The sequence below is a fragment of the Elgaria multicarinata genome, chromosome 5, assembly GCF_023053635.1.
Source record: "Elgaria multicarinata webbii isolate HBS135686 ecotype San Diego chromosome 5, rElgMul1.1.pri, whole genome shotgun sequence".
In the NCBI taxonomy this organism is placed as follows: Eukaryota; Metazoa; Chordata; class Lepidosauria; order Squamata; family Anguidae; genus Elgaria; species Elgaria multicarinata.
The window spans coordinates 74677615-74688623 of NC_086175.1; the positions used below are offsets into that span (position 1 = coordinate 74677615).

Here is an 11009-nt window from a genome sequence, read left to right on the forward strand (position 1 = left end):
TCTCGCCGGCCAGTCCCTGTTAATAACCTTGCTGCCCTGTTTTGCACCAGTTGAAGTTTCCGGACCGTTTTCAAAGGCAGCCCCACGTATAACGCATTGCAGTAATCCAAACGAGAGGTTATCAGAGCATGGATAACTGTAGCTAAGCTATCTCTGTCCAGATAAGGGCGCAGCTGGTATATCAGCCTGAGCTGATAAAAGGTGCTCTTTGCCACTGAGTTCACCTGTGCCTCAAGTGACAGTTCTGGATCCAAGAGCACCCCCAAACTACGGACCCGATCCTTTAGGGGGAGTGCAACCCCGTCCAGGACAGGGCAAACATCACCTCGCCGGACAGAAGAACCACCCGCTAACAGTACCTCCGTCTTGTCTGGATTGAGTTTCAGTTTATTAGCCCTCATCCAGTCCATTACCGTGCCCAGGCACTGGTTCAGAACAGCCACTGCCTCACCTGGGTTTGATGAAAAGGAAAGGTAGAGCTGGGTATCATCCGCATATTGATGACACCTCAGTCCACATCTCCGGATAACCTCCCCCAGCGGCTTCATGTATATGTTAAACAGCATAGGGGATAAGATAGAGCCCTGTGGAACCCCATGGCTTAGGTGCCACGGCACAGAGCAATAATCCCCCAGCACCACCTTCTGGAATCGGCCATCCAAGTAGGAGCGGAACCACTGCAACGCAGTACCTCCAACTCCCAGCTCAGACAACCTATCCAGAAGGATACCATGGTCGATGGTATCGAAGGCCGCTGAGAGGTCCAGGAGAACCAACAGGGTCGCACTCCCCCTGTCTCTCTCCCGACAGAGGTCATCCCACAGGGCGACCAAGGCAGTTTCCGTTCCAAAACCAGGCCTGAAGCCCGATTGAAATGGATCTAGATAATCCGTTTCATTCAAGAGTGCCTGGAGTTGTCCTGCAACCACCCGCTCAAGCACCTTGCCCAGGAAAGGGATATTTGCCACCGGCCTGTAGTTGTTAACATCTTCCGGGTCCAGATTAGGCTTCTTCAGGAGTGGTCTAATTACCGCCTCTTTTAAAGAGGCCGGCACCACTCCCTCTCTCAAGGAGGCATTTACAACCTCCTGGACCCAGCCGGCGATCCCCTCCTTATTTGATGTAATGAGCCATGAGGGGCAAGGGTCAAGCACACAGGTGGTCGACCGGACTTGGCCAAGCACCTTGTCCACATCCTCGGGCCTCACTAACTGAAACTCATCCAATAAAACTGAACCGGACGGCGCTCTGAACACCTCTACTAGTGGAGCTGCATTAAGTGTGGTGTCCAATTCATGACGAATCTGAGCGACTTTATCTTCAAAGTGCCGTGCAAATTTGTCACAGCGTGCTACCGAGGGTTCCACCATCTCTCGCCCTGGCCCAGAGTGTAACAGGCCGCGAACCACCCGGAAAAGCTCCGCCGGACGACACTGAGAAGACGCAATGCTGGTGGAAAGGAACTGCCTCTTTGCCACCCTCACCGCCACAGAGTAGGCTAGATAGTGAGCTCTAACCCGTGTTCGATCAGACCCAGCACGAGTCTTCCTCCACCTGCGTTCTAGCCGTCTCCCCTCTTGCTTCATTGCCCTCAGCTCAGGTGTATACCAAGAAGCTGACCGGGCTCTGCTCAGAGGGAGAGGACGCTTGGGCGCGATCGTGTCAACCGTCCGAGTCATCTCTGCATTCCACAGAGCGACCTGGGCTTCGACAGGAGCACCGGCCATACCAGCAGGAAAATCCCCCAGAGCCCTCTGGAATCCATCAGAGTCCATTAGCCTCCGGGGGCGGACCATTTTAATAGGCCCCCCACCCTTGCAGAGGGGAAAGGCCGCCGAGAGTCTAAACCTCAGTAGGAAGTGATCTGACCATGACAAGGGGGTAGATGTTAGTTCCCCCACTTCCAGATCACCATCCTCCTGCCCAGTCGAGAAAACCAGATCAAGCGTGTGTCCCTTTGCGTGTGTTGGGCCGATGACATGTTGAGACAGCCCCATGGTTGTCATGGCAGCCATGAAGTCCTGAGCCACTCCAGAGACAGCAGCCTCAGCATGGAAGTTGAGATCCCCCAGAACCACCATCCTGGGGGTTCTCAACACCAGGTCTGAGACAACCTCCGTCAGCTCAGGCAGGGAGACTGTGGGGCAGCGGGGTGGACGGTACACCAGCAGAATCCCTAATCTGTCTCGAGTACCCAACACACAGTACAGACACTCGAGATCAGCACTCGACTGAACAGGAAGCCTAGAGAGGGAGATTGTATTCCTATAGACCACGGCAACCCCCCCTCCCCGGCCCTCGAGTCTGTGCTGGTGCTGCACCGAGTACCCAGGAGGGCAGAGCTGGGTGAGAGCAACCCCTCCCAGTTCACCCACCCAGGTCTCAGTGATGCATACCAGGTCAGCCCCCTCATCCACAATCAGGCTGCAGTGGCCTTTGGAATTCAGGAAGACTAGCATTAGCGGTAACGTTTGGGTTAGGTTTCTTTTGTTTATCTTGTTATCGTTGATTTTGCTTTGTACTTATGTATTAAGCCAAGATCAGCCTTCCCCGAGCTGGTGACCTCCAAAGCTCTTTAACTACAACTCCACTGGGCATGCTGACTGGGGATGATGAGAGGTGTAGTCAAACATATTTGGAGGATGCCAGGTTGAAGAAGGCTGGTCTTGTAATATTGGTTTTCTACTATGTTTCAAACGGTTGATTTTATATTGAGTTATACTATGTTTTGAATTGCTGACTTTGTCTTGTTTTGCCTTGTTATGTTTTGTAACAAATTATGTTTTCAAATGTGAAGTTTTGGGTACAGTTCACTGTGGAAAAACGACATAGAAATGAATCTACAACACTAGGGTGTAGCTTACAGTCCGATGTACTAAACCCCACCATAGCATTCAGTTACAAGAAACAAAGTTAAACTATAGAATTTGCTATCGCAAGATGGTTTTAAAATGGGAATTAAATAAGTTAACAGAGGATAAGGCCAATGGCTAGTAGTCTTGATGGCTATATACTATCTTCAGGATCAAGGGCAATGTGCCTATGTACACCAGTACACAAGCAGAAGGGTGCTATTGCATCAATATCTTTCTTGTTGGTTTCCCATGGGCAGCTGGTTGGCCACTGTGTGAACAGAACACTGGACTAGACAGGCCTTTGGTGTGATCTAGCATGGCTTTTCTTATGTTCTCATTATGTAAAACAGGATGTTGAAACTTTTCCAGCCCGAGGGCCAAATTAAATTTTGGAGAAGTCCTTGAAGGCCTCATTTGAGTGATGGGCAAGGCTGAAGGCAAAATGGGCAGTGGTCAAAGGCAAAGGGGCAGAGCCAAAATACCATCATATTTTAGCTTAAAACTCTTACTAGCAGTAATTAAAGCTTTAGGAGAAGTGTTTCAAACTTTTGCAATGAGAAAAGGCCATGCAGAAGCTGGGCAACGACCAAATGATTGGTGGTCAGGGGAAAGGGGGTGGGGGACCCTGGAGGCCCAGATTGGGACCCCAGGCAGTCCAGATTTTGCCTTTGGACCTGATGTAAAAGGTGCAGTGAGGTTGTCACAGAGGGGTAAGCAAAAAGAATTGCACAGAAAAAACTAAAATGCACTGCCCATATTACAACTAAAGAAGAAAGAAGATGTGCTTGCAAATAATGGAAATACCAGACAACTCTGTCTTCATAGAACAGAGATTTTTCAGCGGGAGCTAACATTCTGGGAGCACAATATGAAGGGCTGGTTCCCTTGGTAAAATACAGTAAAGGTAGGAAGAGGAGAAAGGGCCTCTAAACACGTTTTCATCTGTGCAAAAAACAAAGCAAGACAGTGTTCCAATTCTTAGAATCCACTTTCACTGTCCATTAGTTAGTCAACATGTCACAGGAATATAATTTAAAAGTACATGAGCATCCACAAATAATAAAAATACTTCTAAAACAAAATACAAGTAATACCTCCTAGGATAGGTGGGTGCTTCCCCCCCCTCCCCCAGCAAGATGCTGTGGTGCCCAATACACTTGAAACATCCGTTTTGGCTGAATCAGTCTCAATTTTAAGTCAAGAGAAATGGTACATATGGAAACTAAGGCAACTTTCCATTGACTACACTGTAAAGAGCATTTTAGTTCTCTGTTTCATTCAACCCTATTTTAAAATAAATAATAGGTGGGTAGAAGATAATGGAAACTGCATCCTACTATTACGTGAATAGATAGGAAGGTATCTAGATCAGAGATTTATCAAGTGTTGTACAGCCCAGAAAAATAAATTCTGCTGGCATCAGTTTGTGGAAGTTAGTACTTTCTTTTATACCAAGATTTGGGATTAGCAGCAACAAGCAGTTCATGACCACATTTATATTTGTCAAATATAGCAAACAATAGCCACTGTCTTGGCTTCTGAACACCCAATGATAACCAATCATGCCTTCTCTCCATGAACTGCATGTGATGTCCCTAACGAACAAAATGGACCTACAGCCATTATGATCCAATTCAGGCATTAGATTTTATGAGCAGGGGAGCCATATGCAAAAAACCATAACGTGTAAATGGTAAAGTTCATGTATTTTACTTCCATATAAAACTATGTTTGCCAGGTCCCTGTAATACTGCTCCGAAGTGCACCATTTGCACAAAAGCAAGTTGTTTTGTATTACGTATGGAAATGGAGAAGTGTGTGCAGAAGTTTCCTTAAGAAGAATGGCAACAGCTTCATCACTCCTTAGTCACAAGTCAAGTCAAAAAGTCAAGTACAAGGAGGAAAGAAGTTCTGCACATGGGAGAAGGCATCAACAGTGCCAAAAGGAAATTTTAACTTTTCTGTGATGATTGTAAGAGAGCTAGACATCCTGGTGCTATATACATGCCAAAACCTCAAGGACTGACAAAAAAATTGTACCATTTAAAAGCTATATGGCTTCTAAATGTAAAAAAAACCTGTTCTACAAGTTGCTAATTATATAAATAATATACAATAATATTAATTTTTCAAGAGACTATACCAAGATGTACAAAAAATGAATGACTTGATTAAAGAAAGCTCATTACTCCTGACCTGAAGTGCTTTCAGCTTACTATATAGCTCATATCTACTACCACTTACAAGTCTTCACATATTGTGTTAGTGATAGAAGGAAAAATATCACTAACTATACCAAAGGTGGGGAAACAGTTTAGGGGGTGCCTAAACCCACCCTATAGTTTCCCCACTATTAAGCACCCATTTTTGTTCACTATAACTTGCACATATATCTATTTTGCATGAAACTGATCTCCTTACTTACACATAGAACTACTTAGTACACACCTATCTCAACACACCAAAGTCATCATTTTAAATAAATAAAAATCAGCAATGATAGAGGGCAGGAAGGGAAGGGAGCCCAATTCCTGGAAGCCCTGGCTTATTAACATACACCAGTAATCAGTTTCTCCAATATGAAATTATGTCCTCTTTTCTGGAAGCCCTTCTTTCAGGGGAGGTTGGTGGCTCCGATTTCGGTGGAGCTGTGAGTCCACTCTGAGTTTCAGTCAGAACTCCAAAGGATCTATCTAAAGAGCTGAACCGTAGTCCCCAAATAGGCTCAGCAGCTTGGATGGCTTTGGCTGAAACCAAAGCGGATTCGCAGCATCACCAAAATCGGAGCCACCAGCCTCCACTGTCTTCTTGCTATTCCCGATAGCCCGTCATTTGGTGTGATAGCGAAAGTGCTGTGATCCTCTGCGGCAACCTTTCCTTCTTTATATCCCAGGGCATAATCTAAAGACACAGGAAGCAGCCACCTTGCTGAAACTAAGCAGATCTGGGTCTGGTCAGTGCATGGAGGGGAGACCACCTGGGAATCACATGTAGCCACCTTGAGTTCCATCATGGAAGAAAGTTGGGATATAATAAATGTAATAAATTATATGGCTTCACTTGTCGCAGGTATTCACCTGAGGCTATCCGGCGGCCTCCAGGTTAGCAGCCGCACACAGAGGGTGCCCACCCTATGCTTTGGCCGCCCTCAGATAACTGGACTAAGCTCCTGCGCCTCTTCTCAGCACTAAGGAAAGACGGGCTGAATGGGGAAGGAGAGCGCGCGCACCGCCCAGCTTACCTGTACAGGGACGCGCCGCTCCCAGCGCGGCTGCGGCTACGAGCAACGCACGGGCCACTTTCATGTCCAGCCCGGGAAAAGTCCAAGCGCTGACAGCAGCCGCCGCAATACGCCGGTGCTGCTGCTATCTCCACCGCAGCGTTACCACATTTCCGCGAGGTTTGCGATAACAAAGATGCCGCTAGAACAGCAGCGCCTCGGCCCCATTACCCTTACATGTGCCTCCGCGCAGGGCATGCGCCAGACATCCTTTTCCCCGCCCCTCCATAGAGATAGAAAGTGCAGAGTCGCGCGCCATTTTTTTCTGAGTATTTTGGGATCTCCATTATTTTATTTTATTTTAATATTGCGAGTGAGGTTAAAAAAGCACCGCGTTTGCATGCGGGTCAAGAGAGGGCAAGTCGTCTGCATTGGACTGGGGATGTGAATCCGCTGTGGGTTTTAATCAGAACCAGCCAGAATTCTAATGGCGCTATCCAAAGTGCTGAACCCAGTTTGGGGATGGGGTTCAGCACTTTGAATAGCTCCTTGAGAGTTCCGAGTGGTTCTGACTGAAACCCAGAGCAGATTCACAGCCCCACTGACATCGGAGCCACCAGCCTTCAGTGCATTCGACTGAGCGGTGGCTTACGGGAGCAACGATTTAACTACGACGACCTTTGCTGTGACCGGAAGTGTGACTGGTATATGAGATAGGGAATTCGAAAACAGCTACCGACAGAAAGGGAGTGGCTGCAGAGGGGAAGGGAAGCCACGGTATAGGAGGTGTTCCTAAGGGCTTAAGAGCGACTGAACACATCCCGGTTTATTGTCTGTTACTCTCTCAGCCTTTCCCCCCACCCACCCCGCAACACGGGAACAAAAAACGTGGACTTCATGCAAGCCCCCCTCCCCGCATGCAACATGGGAATAAAACACATCGGACTACACTGCAAGATTGTCAGAAACAACCCAGCCGCAGCCTCCCAACCCCGCAACATGTGGATAATAACGGTCGAGGATATTTGTATTTGCAGATCAACGGTTTTTGTTGTTTTTGGATTAAAAACATTTTAAAAATACCGACATAAAAAAGATCTCAGAACAGGCATAATTCCCTGTCTTTGCCGCTCTTGCTCTCTTTCTGAATGCGGGGAAGGGCTGGGGATACCGAGAATGCTCGGATTTTTCTATTGTTTATGTGCAGCTGTTACTGGTGTCCTGCAAGGCGACAGACCAGTTTGCTGACAATGAACTGAATAGTCTGCCTTTTCAAAAAAATCTAAGGACTCAATGCTATGCATGTTTAGACAGAAAATAATCCTACAACTCCCAGTATTCTTCAGCCAGCTGCCGTCTGAGAAATGCTGGGAGTTGTCGGACTTATTTCTCCCTGAATAGGCATAGGAATGTGCCTTAAGGGAAAGAGTTAGCGTAAGATACCCCCCTCCCGTTTCCTGTCTTCTATAGAAGCTCAATTTTCCCTCCCCGCATCCCCACCCCAGGCCTGTGCGGAAGTACAACGCAGGCCTATTTTAAGTGGAGCACTGCTCTGAAGAATGGAGGGGACCAATTTAGTAGATCTGCCTTTGCTGCAATCTGGCGTTATGTTTTTGTGTGGGACTTCTTTTTCTAAGAGACGGTGTAAAGAAGAGAGCGGGCCCAAACAGTAGAGCATGTTAAGAACAACATTTAACAACTGAAACCTTTCCAACGTTATGTTTTTATTAATTCCTCATCTCCCAGAGGTCGTACAGAACAGAATAAGCAGTAGTGCCAATTTTTGTGCTAGTCCAACTCACCAAATTCACCAGTCACACATAATTGACATGCTGAAGCAGCCTTGGCTAAAGGGGGAGCCAAAAATTCTTACTTGTTTGACCTTGAATCTGCTTTTTAATTTGCCTTCGTAGCATTGTGATTCACTCTGCCCCTATGGACACAAGTGCACCTAAGAGATTTGGGAGGGGTAATATCTTATTCCACTCCAATTGGAGTTAAAGACTCGTAGGCAAATTGACCCAATCAACACAGACAAAAAATATTATACATTGATCTTGTGTGAGGTTTCTAAGGAAAGTGATTTTGTAATGATAGGTGATCAGAGCACGTGCCATTCTTCCTTTGCTGATCACTTTGGTGTGTGTTAACTTGTTCTTTCTTCTTGCAAGAGCTGGCCTGCTTGTGATCCATTTTCAGTTCTTTTTATGTAATAATTTGTTTGTACACATATTTGGTGGCATATTAATTAAGTTGTAATTGCTGATTCCACCATATATGTTGTTTTCCTTAACTCTGTTTTAGTAATTTGTGGTTTTCTGTTAAGGATAAGTGTGTGTGTTTTATTTGTGGTCACCACATTGATGGTGCTATATAAATAAATAATAATAATAATAACTTGTGTATTACAACACAAATTTAAATTATGAAGCCTTTAGTAAAGTGCAACCCAAGCATATGCAGGTTTATTTATAAGTGGGTCCCAGTGAGTTTAATAGTTTACCACAAGTAATATATTGCCAAAAGGCTTAGCAGAGGCAAATTCGGCATTACCAAGAACCCCCTACATGCATTATACACATTAAAAGGGGATCACACGTAAAAACAGATTGCAGTGCTTTCCCTGGCTCTGATTTCATGTGGCTTCCTCTGGCTTCACCCCTGACATACTAGGAGTGGGCATACACAGGAAAAGTCTACAAGAGCAGGCTTTCCATGTGAGCTGGAACCCTACATGATTGGGATTTCACCTTGTGTAGAAAGCCTCCAGATGTCCATGCCTAATGTATGGACCCTGAAGGTGAGGCTGGGGGAAGCTGCCCGACTTTGGGAGCGGGACCAATGATGTGGCCATACAGCTCCTTCAGGCAGTTTGTGCACGAAGGCAGCTTAAATTTCACATGGAAGTACAATTTGCATCCAAATCTAGACATCTATATATCAGATTTAATGTTTATACTTACACACAAGCCCCCGCAAATTTGCTCATTCATTGATAAGCGAAAACTTAAGTTCACTCTGACCCTGAATAATAGTTTGAATACAGTCTCCATTTTTCACATCTCACATTTCTTTTCATCTCTAGTGATGAGTGCCTGGTACTTCAGCATTCTCACTTTGGATATTATCCAAACTGTTTTGACAATCACATTTTGATAACGATTACCTAAAGTGCACTGTGAACTCACTTCATATTTTCCCTATTGGTACCAGTTACCTTGTTATTTATTTAGTTCTCTGGATTCCTAATGACCTTCTATACAACATGCCTAATTGCCTGGGGCTTGCCGATCCAAGAAAAGACAGCTTACGTCTTTTTGTTTGTGGGGGCGGCAGGGGAGGGGGTCAAGACTGAACATATTTGGGAACTGGTGTAGAAATAAGGTTACTTTTTAAAGTACATTTTCCCACTACACCTTAGCGTACTGTAAAAAAAAATGTGTAGATTGCATTCTGCTATTCCAGGCATGCGCTTAGAATTTGGGGGTGTTCCTGGGGAAAGTAAACATGGCAACATCTTACCTTCAAGGGTTCCCAGTACAAGCCTAGAAACTGGCATTGGTCACTCATATGAAATCTGCAGAATTTCACCCACAAAGGACACATCTGATGTGGCGGCCATTGGATTCCAGAGGATAGTAGCCAACTACCGTATTTCTTCGATTGTAAGATGCCATCGATTGTAAGACGCACATTAATTTCAGTACCACCAACAGGAAAAAAATCCCTAAGACATACCCACAATTCTAAGATGCACCCCATTTTTAGAGATGTTTATATGGGGGGAAAAGTGCATCTTAGAATTGAAGCAATACGGTATGTCATTCTGCCAGCACAAATGATATTGCGATAGTGGAAACCAGGTTTTGAACTATACACAAGAGGAGAATCCAACTAAAGTTACATTTCTGCAAGTGTGGCTGCACAACAGGTTTTGAGTTTGAGGAAAGACACTGTTGGATACTGCCCTATGAGTGCAGAAAATATCAGATGGTGCATATCAAATATGCCTCAAAGTATTGGAAACCCAAATCATGAGAATCTGCACATGTGCATCCCAGCTTTCATCACAGTGGAGACCCAACTGGGGGTTCTGCTGCTATCAGGGTAAGTATTTATTGCTGGCATCAATATGTGAGAGTTCTGGAACCATGTGATATTTCTTGTGCATGCATGAAGCAGAACCAGATTTTGCCACTGCCTTGTCTCAGTTTTGATTTCACTTCCTCTAGATTTTTCAATGTTGCCCCAGAGGAAGTCATTATGTTTACTGTAATGCATTTTGTCACATTTCCGATGTATCATGCAGATGTATGATGTAAAAACCTGACTATGCCATTGAAACAGAAGAGTGAATAGAGGAACGATTGATAGCTGAGTCTAGAATGGAATGGTGGGCTGGGTTAGAGGTAGTTGAAGAAAAGAACAAAGACAGTGAAAGGACAGGAAAGTGGGAGCTGAGTTAGAATTGAGAGATAGTGACCTGGTTTGCTCACCCATACGTTATTTAAAATTAGCCACCCTACATGCCAGTACTACACCTCCCAGCATGCCATTGGCAGCCTGCAGGTGCCTGCATCCTCTCCTTGTTGCTGATGCTGCTCCTCGATAGACTGTTGAGTAGCATCGCTAAGGAGGGGAGGTAAGCGGCTATCAGTGGACATACCCAGCTCTGGCCAGTCCTGGTAGGACTGCCTTGGCCTGCACTTCTCACCCACCAAGTCCTCCATCAGGAGCCTGTACTGAAGTTGGGTCTGTTTCTGGGCATGCACAGAGTGCCTCCCCTTCCTCCCTCCCTCCCTCTTAAGGGTGAATGCTGTGGGCTAGCTTCATCCAGATTTTGAGAAAACAGCGATATCAGGACGGAGTGCCTTTGAGCATGTTTGGCCCCTCAAAGTCACACTGTTGTATCTAGTTATGATTTTAAAACCACG

At 45.7% G+C, this 11009-nt stretch overlaps 1 protein-coding gene across 1 annotated transcript in view; it reads right to left on the reverse strand.

Annotated features, from left to right (window-relative positions):
• Window positions 1-6285, reverse strand: part of IFNAR1 (interferon alpha and beta receptor subunit 1) — a 37607-nt gene extending 31322 nt beyond the window's left edge. Inside the window, exon 1 of the mRNA XM_063126685.1 lies at window positions 6097-6285. Within this exon, the coding sequence (XP_062982755.1) occupies window positions 6097-6160 (64 nt within the window). The 5' untranslated portion in view covers window positions 6161-6285. The remainder of the gene's footprint in view (window positions 1-6096) is intronic.
• Window positions 6286-11009: the final 4724 nt, after the last annotated feature.